Raw genomic sequence first — 19,048 nt, 5'->3', positions numbered from 1 at the left:
GCTTCTCCAGGCCACATGGTGTCCTTCCACCAAGGTCAGAATCCAAATCACCTCCTCACTCCTGCCTGCTCAGCAGTGTCCTCCTCATCCATACTTAGTGACTGGACAGAGAGAGAGAGAGAGAGAGAGGGAGAGAGAGAGAGAGAGAGAGAGAAAGAGAGAGAGAGAGAGAGAAGGATTTCTGTCTAAACACACCAACCCCTCCAAAAACTCAGAAAACTGAGAGGGGATCTTTATCAAACTTGAGACTGAACGACATCTTGGCTCATCTCTTAGTGCCTCTGACAGACTGCAGACTGCAAAACATTGTCAGTAATAATAAGTCACTCTACTAGTGATCCGGGAAATAATGTAGGGGTACCGTGGGATGTGTCTCTTTTTCAGAAGCGTCTCAGCACACACACACACACACAGAGTGAGAGGGAGAGAGTTTTTAGACTACTTTTAAGTGAGTAACAATACAAAGTTTAATAAAAGTAATTATAAAACATTTGATGAGATTATGAAGATGTGGGAAGGGGGGGCAGTTTTGTGGGGTTGGAGCGGGAGAGAGGCAATTTGGTGGGGTTAGACAGGGAGGGGGGCAGTTTGGAAGGGTTAGACAGGGAGGGGGGCAGTTTGGAAGGGTTAGACAGGGAGGGGGGCAGTTTGGAAGGGTTAGACAGGGAGGGGGGCAGTTTGGAAGGGTTAGACAGGGAGGGGGGCAGTTTGGAAGGGTTAGACAGGGAGGGGGGCAGTTTGGAAGGGTTAGACAGGGAGGGGGGCAGTTTGGTGGGGTTAGACAGGGAGGGGGGCAGTTTGGTGGGGTTAGACAGGGAGGGGGGCAGTTTGGTGGGATTAAGACAAAAGAGAGCGGGCAGTTTGGTGGGGTTAAGACAAAAGAGAGCGGGCAGTTTGGTGCGGTTCAGACACAAGAGAGAGGGCAGTTTGGTGCGGTTCAGACACAAGAGAGAGAGCAGTTTGGTGCGGTTCAGACACAAGAGAGAGGGCAGTTTGGTGCGGTTCAGACACAAGAGAGAGGGCAGTTTGGTGCGGTTCAGACACAAGAGAGAGGGCAGTTTGGTGCGGTTCAGACACAAGAGAGAGGGCAGTTTGGTGCGGTTCAGACACAAGAGAGAGGGCAGTTTGGAGCAGTGAAAGCAGGAGTGTGTTCTGCCTGCCTGCCTGCCTCTCTCCCCCTCTGAGAACAAGCATGGCCTGGTGGTGGGCCGCAGCGCTGCAGTAGACAGCAATGCCAGCCCTAATTAGAGAGGATTATACAAATTAAAAAACAGTCCAAGCCCTTCTGTGTACTCCGCCTAGGGCCAGAAAACACATATCCAGTCCATTTCAAGTTTGAGTTTGAAGTTTTAAGCTTGCGGTACCATCTTAATGTTTCATTCTTATGTTTTTTATTCTTTTTTTTTCTCTCGCATAAACAGATGGTAGACACAAAATGAATGCCACATTTAAAAAAAGTAGATGTCTAAGCATGCAATGTGGATGTCAACATGCATTCTTAAAGAATAAAAACAAAACTGCATTTTAAATTCACAACACAAATTCTGATCATCATTGCGTCTGCATTAAAACATCCATTCCACTCCCTCCATGGTTCTTTGAAAGACTGTCCCACAAAACAGAAGTGGCATTAAAATCCCCCACTGGCATGTCGGCCATATTGCTTTATTACACTATTCCATGGAGGATGCGGGTAACAAGCGAGCAAAGGCCATCTAAAGAGAAGAGGATACATCACCATCTGTCATATCAGCCTGGTGTAGATTAGAGGCTGATCTCTATCAGGCAGCTGTGGATTACGGCGCTAGGTATCGATTCGTCTCCAAATGCACATTGACATAATTTGAAAAGGTTACATGCTACTGTGGATAATGCTCAGAAAGGCCAGGAGTGATTGATGCGAGTGTCAGATATTAAGAGCACATGTACACTCAAACAAATACGTGTGTGTGTGTCTACACACACATGCACGTGCGCGCACACACCTACACATACACACTCTCTCTCTCACACACACACACACACACACACACACATGCAAACAAATGTGTGTGTCTGCACTCACACAGACTTCACTGCTTTTACCCACATACATAACACATTTACTGATCATCTCACACCCCCCTCCCCACACACACACACACACACACACACACACACACACACACACACACACACACAGTAGCGGCAGGTCTCGGGGGGTCTCTATCCTAATTACCCCTCTCAGTCATCCTGTCAGGGCTGGGGTTTAGGTGTCTCCTAATGTGGCTTCAGTGCGCATTAAAACAACACAGGAGCCAGGCCAGCTATAGATCCACACTGACCTCGAGAGGCCCGACTGGCCAGACAGGAAAAATGACCCACACACCGCTGGCTCTCCCCTAAATAATGACCCCCCCTCAGATACGGACAGCTCGGCCACACACACACAACCAACAACCACACACACACTCAGGTCTAAACACACAAGCATGCACACATTCATGCTTCCATGCGAAAGCACACACATACATAAACAGGCACCTAGTGCACTCATGTGAACACACATACGCACACAAACAAGTGCTTGTGTACAGACACATACACATGCACATATACACGCACACCACACAAAGTCCTTGAGGGCAGAAAGCAATAAAACATTTCTGTCTAAATATATGTTTCATTGAGTGATAAATACTTTGACGCTGGTAAAATGGCCAACCACTTACGTGAGATAATGACATTCTATTTTCCTGCCCTCAAGCCATCTAGTCATTGTATCTTAGGGATTCAGGCGACACAAGCACAATGTGACCTCTCTCTCTCTCCGTTCTTCAGCCAAGGCTTATTACAGTAGTCGATTTGTTGTACAGTAACTGTTGAATCATTACCTACTTTAATGTAGAATTGATCCTGGGTTTGGTCATTTCAGTCACTCAAAAGGCTAACAGTACATTGTGAACACGCACACACGCAGACTGAGAGCCTTTAAGCTATCATGTTAATGTCATCTTCGTCTGCAGACAAGGTCTAGATGATTGATGCGTGGTTATACAGTGTTTTTACAGCAGGGTCCATCTTTAGGCCAGCGAAGCTGATGGGTGGAGTGTGTATGTGTATGTGTGTGTGTTTGATGGAGGTGGGGGGGAGATATTAGGAGTAATGGATCTAACATAGACTGACAGGCTCAGCCACACTGCATTAAAGAGCTGTGGGGTCAGTGACCCCCTTGTCTCTAGAGATCTGAGGGATCTGGCGCTGAGGGGGTCTGAGGTTACCGCATGCTCCCCCAGGTCAACACACCCTGCTGGAGGCTGTGTGTGTGTGTGTGTGTGTGTGTGTATATATTGGGGAGTGGGAGCATATGCTCCCTGAAAAATACTTTGAGTGCATGGCATCTTCATCAAGCTGTCACGTGGTCTGAAGATGGTAATGTCTTTGTAATATTTAATCTCAAATACCAGAGGAGCGAAAGAAGAAGAAGAAGAAGAAAAGGAGGAGGAGGAGGAGGAGGAGGAGTGTCACAGTTTCATGCATGATAAACAGTAAGTAATGCAAATATCAGAGACAGAAAAGACACAACACACCTTCAGGTGAGAAATTAAAAATATTAGCATATTTATTAACAACGACATGAAGATCATCAAAATGCGTACACCCTTTTTAAATTCAAGCTCATATAAACTGGAAAAGAACAAACATTGCCACAGCTTACGATTCATCTCACCAAAATCAAAAGAAAAAGAAAAAAAAAAAGAAAACATGAGCAGGTAATACGATGGAAGCTAGCAGATACAAGCCTCTCACATTAGGGGACTGAGCCTTCCTGTCTAGCAGCTGAGGGGAGAACCACAGCAGCAAGGTATGCACTGTATGGGGCGTCCTTAAAGCTTCTTTGGGGGGCAAACTCTGAAGCAGGATTGGCCAAACAATGTGAGGAGGTGGCATTACACTGTACAGTCCCAACCTCACAACCAGACCTTTGCATTTCCAATGTGTCGTCTTCTTTTCCTTCTCCGTCGTGCTTTTGGACAGTGGTGGACTGTTAACATCGATGGGCATTCTGCTGTCTAATTCCAGGATGGTGATAACCCAAGGATGAGCGAGGGGTAACAGTTTGAGGATCTTACTGAACAGCGTCCATGTTTTCCACTATGTGTGTGTGTGTGTGTGTGTGTGTGTGTGTGTGTGTGTGTGTGTGTGTGTGTGTGTGTGTGTGTGTGTGTGTGTGTGTGTGTGTGGGTGGGGTGGGTTGGGGGCTGGACTTGGGGGCCACCAACTTCCTTGTTTGACAAATGAGAGAAGAAAAAACGTACAGGTTCACCATTGATATGTCTCCTCCATCATCTGACAATGATGAATGTAGATGCAGAATTGTTGCTGAATGAAACCACTTTGAATGTAACTTTATATTAAACAATTAAAACAAAACAAAACTAAAAAAAACTAAAACAGTGTCACCAAGTCCATCACTTCATAATAGACATTTTTGAACTTGTGCATACATTTCACTAACATTCACAACACTTGGGTGGAGACCCTTCATATAGATTCGTCAGTCCCCCTTCATAGCTATTTGACAACAATTGAAAACCAATGGAGGGATATAAAAAAAAAAAACACCAAACTCACTTTAAGTACCAGTCTTTATAGAAGAGGAAGCCACCATTTTAAACAGCTATTGAATCCAGAATTGGAATCCAATAGAATAACACTGGGAAAGGAACTTGGTGGTTTAGAGCCCCTCATAGGAGGGTGTCCACCATTCATCCCCATGTGGGTAGTGTATTGTAAAACACGACAGGCGGTGATCGTCAGTTCCTTCGCAAACAAATGCACAAGTACACAGGCTTGTTGTGTAAGTGCTACACAGGCTAGACTTTAGGGGGGATGTGGTATCACCTCAAACAAGCCACTAACTAACAACCCAAGCAGATCAAGTGAACTGAGCCCATAAGCCTAGCTATGGGTGAGAGCTTTACAGTGCCATCAGGGATAAGGTTGGCAAAGGGTAGGGTAGGGGGGTTGAGAAGCTGATAAATACTATATACATCATTATTCATAATACTGTCTCTATGGATATCAAGAGAGAAGGGGAACCCAAACAAAAAGAAGAACAAAAGAAAAACAGCACGGTCCATAAGGCATCTAAAAGTCAAGCAGCTACTGAATGTCCTCTACAGCGGAGTGAAGACTGCACTTCCTGTCACCTGTCCGTCCGTCTAACGCAAAACAAAAAAAAAAAGGTCCAAAAGTTCCGGTGCCCATGCTACATTCTGCGGACTCGTCCAGTTCCGCTGCAAACGCCGTGCCAATACGTCAAGTCTCTTCTCGCCAAAGAAAGAAAGAGAGAAAAAAGAAAAGCAAGCAAGAAGGAAAGAATAATCGCATCCACTAGTATTCCTTTCTTTTCCTTCTTCTTTCGCCCTCCCCTCCCCTTTTCTCGTTTCTCTAAATAAAAGTACATCATTACAAACATTTTAGAGGTTTAGACCAACCCTGTACATATTTACACTATGGTACAATCACATATGCCGTGATTAACAAGGAATCACAAATCAAACTGCTTTAATAAACATGGAGAAAAAAAAGCAACATAAAACTAAAAATCATAGTGTCAATCAAATACACTCAGGATTTGTATAATGGGTTCAAAGAGCATATAGCAGTCCATATAACATACAGCAAGTCAGCCATTACACAATTCCAGGAAAACAAACAAACAAACCAACAAAGAGAAATGATAGCCAAGCACTTGTTTGCTTTGCAGTGTACGATTCATATTTTCCCAAACATGGTTTCAAAAATATACAGCATTTAACAGAAAATTCACCACATCTTGAAGAAGCCATGTAGCTCAGATCTGTACACGTAAGTGACGGTAAATACTACATTCTACTACATATGCAGTAACCGCGTCATATGGAAGTGCTGGTCATTGACGTAAATCTCTGATTAATGCCTTCTATTTTCACAGCAAACTGAAACAAAACAAAAAAAGTTTATTTAACAAAAACATTAATGTGAGGGTTTCACATTATCATATGTTCCTCTCTTTGCACTCTTACCTACAACCATATATTTCATATACATAAGGTTAGCTGGCCTATAGAAGTCAATGAAGAGTTCCTTTTTAGCCAATGGTTAAAGCCCATCTTCTCAGCCAATAGTTGAAGCCCATCTCCTCATGCCTTCTAAAAAGCCATTCCATTCAGCCTGCCCTCTGGTCAACCCCCACAGTCAAGTTGTGTCCACAGATACTGCCTCAACAAGACTAGAGCATTCTATGGGAGCGCAATTGATAAGCCTAGTTCCATGACACCGGTATCTACTTCACTGGGGTGGTGATAAGCTCGTCAGACATCTGCTTTGGCACAAAGACACCTATCACTGAAGCAAGCACTGAGACATCATAGGGAAATCCCTTAACACAACGCGATACAATGCTCAGTGCACTTCTGCTATCTTCAGATTCTTCAAATGAACAATTAGACAGCTGGGTCACGAACGTCAAATGATGTGTCTCATTGCAGTGTAGCTTGCCAAGGTTGATGGACAGTACCACTGTCATGTGAACAGGCACACGAAGAAGAACCAACTGAAAGGTTCATAGTTCTATCGTAAGGTCGTGAGATACAGGAATGGCCAGACATACAAGTCCACTGCAGTTAAAGCCCAGCGAGGAGCGACACACACACACACACACACACACACACACACACACACACACACACAAACACACACACACACACACACACACACCCACACACAGGCGCTCACATGCTGAGATGAGTCTAAAAGCACACCCTGGCATCTACCCGTGTAATGAGATGAAAACCGATGTCATTCACAAGTCACAAGACAGGTCTGTCCTTTGAAAAAAAATAATAATAATAAAAAAAGACCATAAGGAAAGTGGAGATGACTTAGTTAAGGAGGAATGTACATGACTGCCAATATAAGATATGACTCTTGGCCCCGCTGACCAAATGCAAATAACATCAAAAAACAAACAAACACACAAAAAAACTCTTAAGCACAGACAACTCGACCCAGCGTAGACCAGGGCTGGGTAACCCCATAATGGCGTCTCTTAGCGTTTTACAAAGACTTGAAAGGTACCTTACTAAAGTAAAGAGAAACCTTTCCTACATATACCATAAGAGGTGGGATTCATGTGTCTGGCATCGATTATTGTCATTCACATAGGTTTGAGTGTGCGTCAGATGAGTTTAATGGGCATGACTCCGTGCACATGACCATTATTAGAAAGAACATTAACAAGAAATACTATGCAAGTCAAAATAAAAAAAGTTCCTAAATACCTATGACTGTAGGCTAGATGTTTATACCAACATTTATTTTTTTTTACTTTTTATTTAACGAAGCACAAAATGTAATGCAAAGCGTACCTTGGTCTTACATCGCAGTCAGTGCATACGTCCGGACACTAACACATCATTGTTCGGCTCCAAAATGTTTCTTTAATCTGAAAACTGTGTTAAGGTGTAGCTATGAGTGGCCAGACCAACGTAACGAAAGTATCTCTTAGAGAAGGTATACTTTAGCTCAGGACGTTTTGGAAAACACCTCGAAAAGTTAAAGTACAGCTAGAGGTATAACTTACGAATGACATAGCGTTAAGAAGGCTTTGGAAAAGCAGGCCCAGACCTTTAACAGTAAATCCAATATTTTCCTTGACTTACTTTTTCTTAAATCGCACAAAAACAAAACAGAAAAACAAAACCCAAAAATCCTGTCTGCCATTGAGCCTTTCTGTCTGAGCAGTGTGGGAGATGACCTAATGTAGATCAGTTTCTCCTGCTCTTCCGTGGTGCGGTGCAGTGGCTAGCAGTGTGGTCCGGGGTGCGGGCGCTGAAGCCATGGTGCTTGGAGCTTGAAAGACATCCAACATTCAAGATGGATGGAGCCGATGGTAGAGGGTGCTGAGTTTGGAAGATGTAGCCTAGCGAGCGTCCGTTTTCAGCTCTTTGTCTCTACTGCTGCTGCTGTTTATGTGGTTTATATTTTTTTTCCTTTCTGGTTCTCCCTATCTGAATCTCTTTGTCTGGCGATGGAGGGAGGAAGAGGAAGATGACGAGGAAGAGAAGGAGGACGAGAAGGGGGTTATACGTGCACGTGGGCCCCTTGCGTGTGTAGACTCTGGACGCTGGACAGGATCTTTCTCTGGTGGCCCACCAGAGTCACGCCCATCTTCTCCAGCTCACTGCACACACATGGAGGAGAAGAGAGGGAGAGAATCAGTTACCATTACAGAAACTCCTTTTTAACTTTCGAAAAAACGAAAAAATCACTTAACACAGTGTGTCTTTTTTTTCCACTGACCCGCATTAAATGATTTTTTCCCCCAAAAACCTGATCAACAATCTCCCCAAAACACCTACAGAACAAGCAAACAGCCAGCCAACCAAACAAACAAAGCAAAAAGAAACCATCCTGTCTCTTTACTAAGTTCAGCACACACACACACACACACACACACACACACACACACACACACACACACACACACACACACACACACACACACACACAAACACACACACACACACACTAACACAGCTGTTGTCTCTGCTCCAGCCCCAGTCCTGCAGCTCAGGCTGGCTGGGCATGAGAGCGACTCTTGGGGCTGCCTCTGCTGCTTCTCATGGTCCACCTGGAGGCCAGAGCCAGCTGCCGCTAACAACCTGAACAAATCAGCACGGTGAGCTAAACGCTAATCTCACCACTGCCCTGTGGCTGCATGCACAGGTGTCTCACTGCCGTACCGTCTGTCTCACTTTCTGAGTTTGTCTGTCTGTCTGTCTGTCTGTGTGTCTGTGTGTGTGTGTGTGTGTGTGTGTGTGTGTGTGTGTGTGTGTGTGTGTGTGTGTGTGTGTGTGTCTGCCTGACTGTCTATGTATGTGTGCTTTCACAGAGGTGCACAACAGGTGCAGGATCCCCTCTGCTTTCATTAACAACCTGAACAAGTAAGTTCTGAGAGCACTGTGACCACAGATCCCCCTCATGGTCCTGCAGCAACATGGCCACATGTCTGTCTGTTTTTCTGTGTGTGTATGTGTGTGTGTGTGTGTGTGTGTGCTCCCACAGAGCTGCAAAATCACAACTCCCCCTAGGTGTTTGGAGCGGAGCATGAAGAAGGCATACAGCCAGGCTGTGATCATTTTTCAGGCATGGAAAATGTGCTTAGAGTGATAGACAGCACCAGCCATCTGCTGCAAGCAAGCCAGCGTGCACCCACACGTGTGTCAGCCCCCACAAACCACCATGCAATCACCTAGAGAACAGAATTAGTTTGATCTGTCTCTAGAGGAATGGAAATTCAGCGCGATGTGGCAGGCTACAGCCACTACTAAAAAAAGCACAGGGCGTTCCCAAGGCCCCTGTCTATATGTACCATCTTTTTTTGAAGCTGTCAGCGTCTGTTTTACATAATAATCCACAGTATACCGTGCTTTCAATAATGTCCGTAGTGTTACCTAACATTAACTAACGATAGCGAATGGTTGTTATGGTAAAGAAACACGGTCTCAACTGCATTTTGGAACAGTGTTGACCTTTGTAAGCTTCAAGGGATACAAAACATGAAAACTCTACTCATAACTATGGGATTTTAACTCTTCAATTTAAGATATTAAATTGTTACATGAAGATAGTGTTTCGTTATTTCAAGATAATTTCTCAAAATAATGATGTGCTGTCGTAATTCCCAGATACTATGTCATTATTTCAAGATAATATGTCTTAATTTGATGATGGTATTTTAGGCTAACGAGATATGAAGTCACATTTTCAAGATATAATCTAATTTTTTCAATATATTAAATTAATATTTTAAGATATAATGACATGAAAATAATAACAGATTCAGTGGTAATTTCAAGATACTGTCTCTTAAGATATTTACCCATTATTTCAAGCTAGTATTGTTTATTTAAAGACAATAAATAGTTATTTTAAGGTAGTTTCTTGTTTTTTTGAGATATTATCTTGAAAATAACAACTTAATATCTCAAAATAACAAGATAGTATCTTGAAGTAACAACTAAATGTCTTAATTATATGCTATCTGGAAATAATGACTTAATATCTTGAAAATATGTGATAAAATCAGCTTCTATAGCTCCCATACTGATCAGTTTATCACTTCCAGCGCCTCTCACCTGATGCTGATGTAGAGGACAGAGTCCAGGGTGACGTAGCCGGCGCCAGTGAACTTCTCTCTGTACTGCCCCATCTTCAGGGCCTCCAGCCAGTCCTCCACCGTGCTCACGGCAAACTCAGGAGACGGAGGGTCCTCCCTGCAGGGGGAAGACAACACCAGAAAACATCAGTCTCCATGCACACATGGACATTGACTGCAGCGTACAATTTGTTATCAATGCCATATGTTTTTCATTATGATGGGCCTCTCAAGCTGAAGGGAACAGGGTAGACGGGGTTGGTCTGGATTCCCAGTCGGACACTGACGACAGGTGCATGATTCACCACTGTAGTGACAATGATTCACCACTGTAGTGACAAATCTCTTTTATGTTTTAAGACATTTAGGAGATTTTACATTACATAAAAGTGAACATTTCCTCTTCTCATTGCTATGAACTTTGTGGACTGTTTGCTTGCTTTACCGCCAATGCAGGAATAAGAGACGACAGACTCTCAAACACGCGTGCAGCCACACATACACAGCGTCTTCCCTGTGATCGCGATATATGAGTTAATTGAGCTTATTGAAAGTGCTGTTTGGTGTTTGTGGGTTTGTGGTGCTTGTTTTGCTACAGGGTGTGAGTGTATGTTTGTGTCGGTGTTTGCCACCGGTTTGGCGTTTATGCACGGACAGATGCATGTTTGGTCTACCGCGATAAACATAGGTAATACATTGTAATATTTTTATACACCTCTGCTGTTGCTAAATTATACTGAGCACCCACTTTATCATCATCCATTTGCATTTCGATAACATCCATAACCTGGTTAATACATTTACTTACACTTCCTGGTTCTCTCACTTTCTCAATTAAAAAGCGTGCTGGGACAGTACTTTTACACCGTACCACCTGGGGAGGAAGCGAGGCATTTTCTTGCAAGGGTTTGTTTCGTGTACATCTTCATCATTCTGATGATATCGGCTATTGTATTAAATAGGTCTTTGATTGACAATATTTACATATGTTATTTTGTATACATTTACCGAATGGGTTTATTTTGTTGTTTATTTTCCGGCATATTCTTTTTTTCACCTCCATCACCAAGTCCATATCCCAACATGTGGGCTGACCGCAGTGGTCACTCACACACACTTTCAAACAACTGGAAACAATGGTGATACAGTGTGTCAGACAAATCTTTTTGCCTCAATGCTCAATACCACAAGTCACTTTGTGTGAGGCAATGTTTAAATCATAACTGCACCCTATTTTGAAAGCAGAGACATGCTGGGTGTGTGTGCATGCCTGGCAAAGTTTGAATCTTTCATCCATTTGGTCTGTCTGTATCTGATCTGGACCGTCGTGCCTGACTACTGCATTGTGGGAAGACAGACTGATTTCACAATCTGACAAATCTTTTGCGAGTTCGAAAAGCTGAAAATAATCAAATCCAGGCCGCATTCTGTGTTTTACATTGTCATCTCTGGCCTTTTTGTTAAAGAAAATAGATCTGAATCTTTTTTTCAATAAAAAGCCAAACTGTCTGGTTATCTAATCTATGATCATTCAAAGCATTCCAATCTTTTTCAAACCACTATGTTTTTTGAGCTCAGTCTCCTGTTTGAGTTAGTGTGTGTGTGTGTGTGTGTGTGTGTGTGTGTGTGTGTGTGTGTGTGCAGGCAGACGCTCAAAGCTCACACAGCTCCTTCTTAAGGGTGGAGCACAGAACGCTTACGATTATGGCGGGATAAGGAAACCACTGTGAGCGTTGGCCGCTGGCGTCATGTTTGTGTAGGAGGTCGCCACCCCGGCAGCCCCAGTGCAGATTGGAGCGATTTAAGGGGCTTACGACCCTACCTGCTCAGTGGCTCACACTTCACATCAGAGGAAGTGGGGTTAGCTGTGGGCTCCATGGCCAGGAACCAAGACAAGGAAAACACACAGCATGCAAGAGGCCCTGCAGAGCCTTGCGGGATGATGTTGCACGGAACAGTGTAGCACAGAATGGGGTGGGGCATGGAACTGCACGGGGGTTGAACAGCGTGTGGGCAAAATGTGCAGGGCCAGAGTAATATGTCACAGATCAGCACGATGCAGCATGGCATGATGTGGAACTGCATGGGGTAGATTAGCATAGGGCTGAACCGTGGCAAGGATCTATGTCTGGTTGAATACGGAACAGCACGATACAGAATGGCATGGATTGGCATGGTATGGCATAACAAGGGATAGAATGTCATAATACGGAATGGTATGGTATAAAATGTCATAATATAAGATGGCATGGTATAGAATGGTATGGTATGAAACAGCATGGCAAGGTATAGAATGTCATGGTATGGAATGGCATGGTACAGAATGACTTGATTCAGCATGGATGAATAGGACCCTCACCATACAGAGCTGTTGGCCAGCTCCTTCAGGCTGCTGGGGTTGCGGATGAGTTTGTCCAGGGTGTTGACGATCTGGCCAAACTTGGGCCGGTCGTTACGGCACTTCTCCCAGCAGTCTAGCATGAGCTGGTGCAGGACCATAGGGCAATCCATGGGCGCCGGCAGCCGATAGCCTTCATCAATGGCCTTAATCACCTGAGAGAGAGACAGAGAGAAAGAGATACACAAAGGGAGATATTACAAGTTAAGCGTTAAAAGTAGGATCACTTATTAACGCTATTCTCTACGTGATGGAATACGATCATTTGTAAAGAAATGAAACATTTCATATGAAGAAAAAAAATTGGCATTGTACACAAACACACGCTGACATCCCCTCCCCTTACTCTGCACTTTGTATGCCCTCCCTGAAAAAGGCAGAGGGAGCTAAACAAAACATTTGTATTTATCTATTTTTCATATTTCTACTTATCCACCTCTACATCTTCCACATGGGGTTTCAAATATCGGCTGTTTTACGCTGAATGTTATTCCAAACAGAAAGCTAAAACTTTAGACGAAGATAAGTGAGAGGACCTAATAAGCATAGGTTAGCCTGCATTATCTGCTTTTGTATGTGTGTGTGTGTGTGTGTGTGTGTGTGTGTGTGTGTGTGTGTGTGTGTGTGTGTGTGTGTGAGAGAGAGAGATAGAGAGGGAGAGGGAGAGGGAGAGAGAGAGAGTGTGTGTGTGTATGTTTGTGTGTTTGTGTGTGTGTGTGTGTGTATGTGTGAGAGAGAGAGAGAGAGAGAGAGAGAGAGAGAGAGAGAGAGGGAGAGGGATAGAGAGAGAGAGAGTGTGTGTGTGTGTGTGTAAAGGGGACTTCTGGTCTCTGACAGGTAGTTAGGTAGTCGTTTTTGGAGGCTGATATTTGTGTGGGTAATGCTATCCATGTTCATGGTGCTACAAGACGCTACAGGGATACTGAAATACTGAATACAGAAAGAGAGCAAGACAAACAGAGCAGCAGAGAGAAAACAATATTGAGAAAGAATAATAAAAATGAAAATAATGAGAAAAAATTATAAAAAACGCATAAGCACTAGACTAGAGTACACGTACGTCCTGGTTGGACATCTCCCAGTACGGCCGCTCTCCATAGGAGACAACTTCCCACATGACGATGCCGTAGCTCCACACGTCGCTAGCAGAGGTGAACTTCCTGTAGGCGATGGCCTCCGGCGATGTCCACCGGATGGGGATCTTCCCTCCCTTTTGAGAGAGAGAGGGGGAAAGAGAGAGAAAGAATTTTGAATTAAAAAATGTCTTTATTACAATCATTTTGTGACAATAGTGAATAAATAAACATACAAAGAAATGCAACATTCCTCCCTCTCAAGACAAGAGAGAGAAAGAGAGACAGAGAGAGAGAGAAACAGAGAGAGAAAGAAAGAGTGAGGAGGAAGAGAGAGAGAGGTATTTGGTGTTATTATATTGAGACTTTCTAATCAAATTCACCTACGCAATACAATACAGCTACCTTAAAAATACGTTACAGAGAGAGAGAAAGAGACAGAGGGAGAAAGATAACAAGAGGCTTAATGCCCCTTTTTTTTTACATGACTGCCTTCCTTTCTCACATGCTTACACCAATAAAACATATGCAACATTAAAATACCCCACACACAAGAGAGGGAGAGACAGAGAGAGACAATGATTTAGATTTTTACAAAAATGCTAAAAAAAAAAAAAAAAAAAGCTCAAAAAGAAAAACAAATATCCAGTGAAACACTAATATGAATCAAAAAAATGAATTTGTCATTAACGACAAAACCAAAAACAGCACCACTGTGTAGCACAAATATATTGCACACTGTGTAGAAATTCTTCATTCATCATTCATCAAATTCTAAATTCATCATGTCCTTGTTTCCTTGTTTCTGATGCATCCTGTTTTTCTTGCTCAGACCCACCGCAGTCTTTGCCTGCCCAACAATAACACTGATCAACTGGCATTTGGTGTTCTGTTTTTGCCTATAAGGGAAACCAAGTACAAAGCTCTGCTTTGTGAACATCATCCTTGGCATATTACAGTTTGTTTTTTCTCCGATTGCTAACATGCATTGGTCAAAACCTAAGCATTACCAACATGCATCTACGGCCAACCAGTTCAGTTCACCTCCAAAACTCACTCAACAACCTAAACACTTGGCTCAAAACAAGGTTGTTCAACCATTACACTGTCAACAATTCTCACTGAAAGGATACACTATCACTCATAACTCACTGACCCCCAAAACACTAACAGGGAGCATTATGTGAATGATGAGCTTTTATTGTAGGAATGATTTATCACATAAATCAGTATTTCATCCTAAAAATAACACCTTTTCACGTGTTTGACTTCTAAAGTCTTGTACTACCTGCTCCAGTTTGCTAATGTCATCAATTCCATCGGCAAACAAAAAAAAATCATCAGCATATGCAGACGATTAAAACAAACTATTACAGTTAGGAAGGGTTAAACCATTTAATTCAGTCTGTGATTTGTGGAGCAGTAGCTCTATGGCCAAGCAGTACAGCATCCCTGACATGGCATACCCCTGCCTAAGCCCTCTAAACACTTTAAATAGAGCACTCAAACCACCGTTGACTTTTAATGTCCATATACTCCTTGAGGGCTTAAACCATAGAAGGCCACAGATAGAGATGTTTGACTCTGTCCAAGGAATATAGACCGCCTTTAATGCCAGTTAGTTTACAAACATCTAGAATATCTCGGATCAGTGCAATTTATTCAAATGTTGACATATTTGGTATGCGGTAAGCTTGGTCAATTTATACGACTTGCCCAATTATTGTTTGCATTCCTGTAGTCAAAGCTTTGGACAGAATGTTATAGTACATGCACATAACTGAACCAACCGGCACAGCATTGAGCTATATTTTGTAAGCCACCCATCTTGGGTATCAAAGTGATGACGGCCTTCTTCTTCTTCTTCTCCCCTATCTCTCTCTCCTCCTCCCTCTCCTCCTCTCTCTCTCTGTCTGTCTCTCAGAAGGTCTCTCACTTTGTTGTTCCTGAGGAGAATCAGGATCAAAGACCCAGGAGCCTTTTCCTGCGCCGCGCTATGCCATACTATACTATGCCAGCCTCTCTGGCGCGCTGCAAAGCACCCTTTTAAAAGCACTGCAGTCCTTGGTGGCTAATCTTCACAGCCAAAGTCAAACAGAAGGCAAACTAGTGCTACTCTATGGATGAACGTGACAGGGGTACAAAAGCACTAGAGCTTTGCCCAAAGGGGTACGTCTTTTAAACAAGGGCTCCAAGAGATAATCTATGGTGCAATTACATGATGCCATTAAAGACGTCGTCTTACACAAGTGGTGCACTTGTTCTTCAGTAGAGTTGAAAAAGAGAGTACAGCACAGAGCTGGAAAACACCAGGTACGAGAGTGCAGACTTAAGAGACTGGTTAGGTAGGGATGTAAAGACAGGCTTTTAGAAGCTCATGCCTGCTGTGGAGTCTGCTGTTGGAGGAGACTATGCACAGCAGCTACTCAAACACACACACACACACACACACACACACACACACACACACACACACTAATATGCAACGCAGTTCTTGGCTCTCCTGCTGATATGGCACTTTGCTTGGCTGACAAAGATCGAACGATCAGCGAGGCCGCGAGCCCCCCTCTGCTCTGGGCAGCTCTTCCATGACATGTGAGTGTGTGTGTGTGTGCGTTTGTTTGTGTGTGTGTGTGTGTGTGAGTGTGTCTTGAGAGAGACTGGATAATGACCGAGCACTGGAAAGGCTGTGGGGGGGCCTTGACCAGCGGGGAGGCTCTCCTCACCAACAGCAGTGCAATTAAACACACGGGCAAGGGGAAGGACACTGACCCCCACAAGAGCAGTCAGACACACACACACACACACACACACACACACACACACACACACACACACACACACACACACACACACACACACATAAACACAACCCACAAGTACAAGGTCACACATCACTCATAGATACTGCAAAGATGGCTACTCCCTCCAAAAACATCCTTTAGAATATGTTTTCATTAACATCTACCTCTGGAATACAATTTCTTGCAATCTAGGTCAGCTCTCAAACTATGTCCTGTAGCAGCACATAAACCCCAGTTCACAAACTCCCAATTCTGCTCCGATCTTTAACATGGAGTACCCCAACTACACAATTTCTAGTGTAGACAAGGAGAGAAAGAGAGAGAGAGAGAGAGAGAGAGAGAGAGATAGAGAGAGAGAGAGAGAGAGAGAGAGGGAGGGAGAGAGAAAGAGAGGGGTCCTTACCCGTGTGGTGTAGGCTGCCTCGGGATCATCCTCTAGGACCCTGGAGAGGCCGAAGTCGGACACCTTACAGACCAGGTTGCTGTTGACCAGGATGTTGCGCGCCGCCAGGTCGCGGTGCACGTAGTTCATGTCGGACAGGTACTTCATGCCTGAGGCAATGCCACGCATCATACCCACGAGCTGGATGATGGTGAACTGTCCGTCGTGTTTCTGCCATGGAAGAACATAAAGAACATAAAAACAGAGTTGCCATACGAGTTTAGGGCAGGGAAAAAGGATATGCTAGTATGTATTTCAAGTCGTGTTTTGTAACGTGGATTGTCATGTTCTACTTGACATTAGGTTACACAACTCTAAAATGGCTTGTCATTTTGTGTCCCATGATACCAAACAACACTGATGCAACTGAGCGCAAGACAAGACAAGCACACTACTGGCATGTATGGTATGTGATGTTCTGCTGTGACATAACATTACATAACTCTAACAAGCTTCTTCAGGCAGACAAACTGTGCTGATGTACAACCACCAACCCACCAACCAGCCATCTGTTCTTTGAGACCTTCTTTTTTCGCCAGTTTGTCAAAAGCCTGGGCCTGTTTGTTCTGTCTCGAAAACAATCGGAGCGACAAGCAATTAGCCCTAGTCTCTATCCCCGATATCTCCACTGCAACCTAATCCGATTAATTCCACAGAGCTTCTGTCTCTCCAAGCAATATCAATCTGAAACGTGCACCAGCGTTTCACAGCGCTCATAGAAGGTAAGTTAATTATGTCTTGTTTTGTGAAATGCAGCTCCCTGATTGATTGCCCACGCAGGCTTCCGTTATCAATCTCTCCAGGGCTCTTACAGTAAGAGTGAAGAGGCAGAGACAGAGAGACAGAGATGAAGAGAGGGAGAGGGGGAGAGAGAAAGATGGAGAGAGAGACAGAGGGAGTGAAAGGGAGAGCGAATGGGATGGTGTGATGAAGAGAGAAGAAGAGAGATGGTGAGAGAGAAAGAGAGGGAGCGCTGGAGAAAGGGGCAGACAGAGAGGGAGTGATGGAGATAGAAAGAGAAACGGAAAGAAAAAAGAGACAGGGAACAGAGGAGAAAAAAAATGTTGTTTTTTTTTTAGCCAGAGAGTGATGCTAAATTGATCTGTGCCCTAATTAAACATGTGTACCCTGAGCGGATGGGCTATGAGCTATTAGCCATAAAACTGATGCAGTAATTATATTAGCTTTTTATGTGGGCTAAAGGGAGTATTTATGGCCTTCATTATGGACTCGCCAGCAAAATTTCAGACATGCCGTCCTCTTTCTCCTGTTTCGTTCTCCCTCGTTTTCACTCTGACTTCAATTGCTCATCTCTCTCTCTCTCTTCCTTGCTCTCTTTCCAAGTCAGTTTTCATTTTCATCTGAAAGTATGAGCTATAAAGAAAAGCTGCACTTAAAAAGAAAAGTGTATCTCTGCTGTAAATGCAGTTATGAGGGCGATTTGTCCTTTGTGGCAAAAAGGGGTAATAAATTGGCAGATGCCCCCCCCCCACAACACACCCTGTGACGATAAATCCACAGATTGTATTCAGGCTGCTGTTAATGCTCTCTGGTTTTTTGGTTTTCCTCACGCCTTTCAGGATGAAAAAACACAGCCCCGGAAAGCAAGAATACTGTGTGCGTGTAAAGGGCGAGTGTGAGTGTCTTCTTCTGTGACTCTCTCTTACACAAACACACACACACACACACAAACACACAGAGATAGTCTGTGTGAAATTTCCCTGCTCTAACAGGCTTACGGGCTCCCATCTTCCGCTGCGTATAATACTGTATTCATTCACCAGGCGCGTGCCTATTTCCCCAAACCCATTAGCCATGCACTGCCTTCTAAAAAGGCTCCATCATCATCCCTCTACCTCGCCTTCCATGGCAACCAAAGCCAAAGCTGCCTCACCTTCAGGAAGGTGTCCAAGGATCCGTTCTCCATGTACTCGGTGATGATCATTACCGGCTTGCCTGTGGAGGAGAGCACAGAGAGGAACAGCATTAACACCGATATGCAGATAGGAGGAGGAAGAGAAGAGGAGAGAAGAGTGGAGGAGAGAAGAGTGGAGGAGAGGAGAGAGGAGAAGAGAGGAGTGGAGAGGAGAGGGACACTGAGACTCCGAATGGGAACAGATTGATAGGCCTTCATGCCATTCCCCA

General features: G+C 44.0%; 1 protein-coding gene across 1 annotated transcript in view; it reads right to left on the bottom strand.

Moving 5' to 3' along the window:
* Positions 1-8,109: 8,109 nt before the first annotated feature.
* Positions 8,110-19,048, bottom strand: part of epha4b (eph receptor A4b) — a gene marked incomplete at both ends in the record, with an annotated part of 107,562 nt that continues 96,623 nt past the window's right edge. Inside the window, 6 exons of the mRNA XM_080837212.1 lie at positions 8,110-8,209; positions 10,167-10,304; positions 12,546-12,739; positions 13,645-13,794; positions 16,865-17,074; positions 18,798-18,859. Of these exons, the coding sequence (XP_080693338.1) occupies positions 8,110-8,209; positions 10,167-10,304; positions 12,546-12,739; positions 13,645-13,794; positions 16,865-17,074; positions 18,798-18,859 (854 nt within the window). The remainder of the gene's footprint in view (positions 8,210-10,166; positions 10,305-12,545; positions 12,740-13,644; positions 13,795-16,864; positions 17,075-18,797; positions 18,860-19,048) is intronic.

This window comes from Sprattus sprattus (assembly GCF_963457725.1).
Source record: "Sprattus sprattus genome assembly, chromosome: 4".
Taxonomy (NCBI): Eukaryota; Metazoa; Chordata; class Actinopteri; order Clupeiformes; family Clupeidae; genus Sprattus; species Sprattus sprattus.
The sequence above is the reverse complement of the archived record's forward strand: the minus strand, read 5'-3'. Positions and strand labels throughout refer to the sequence as shown.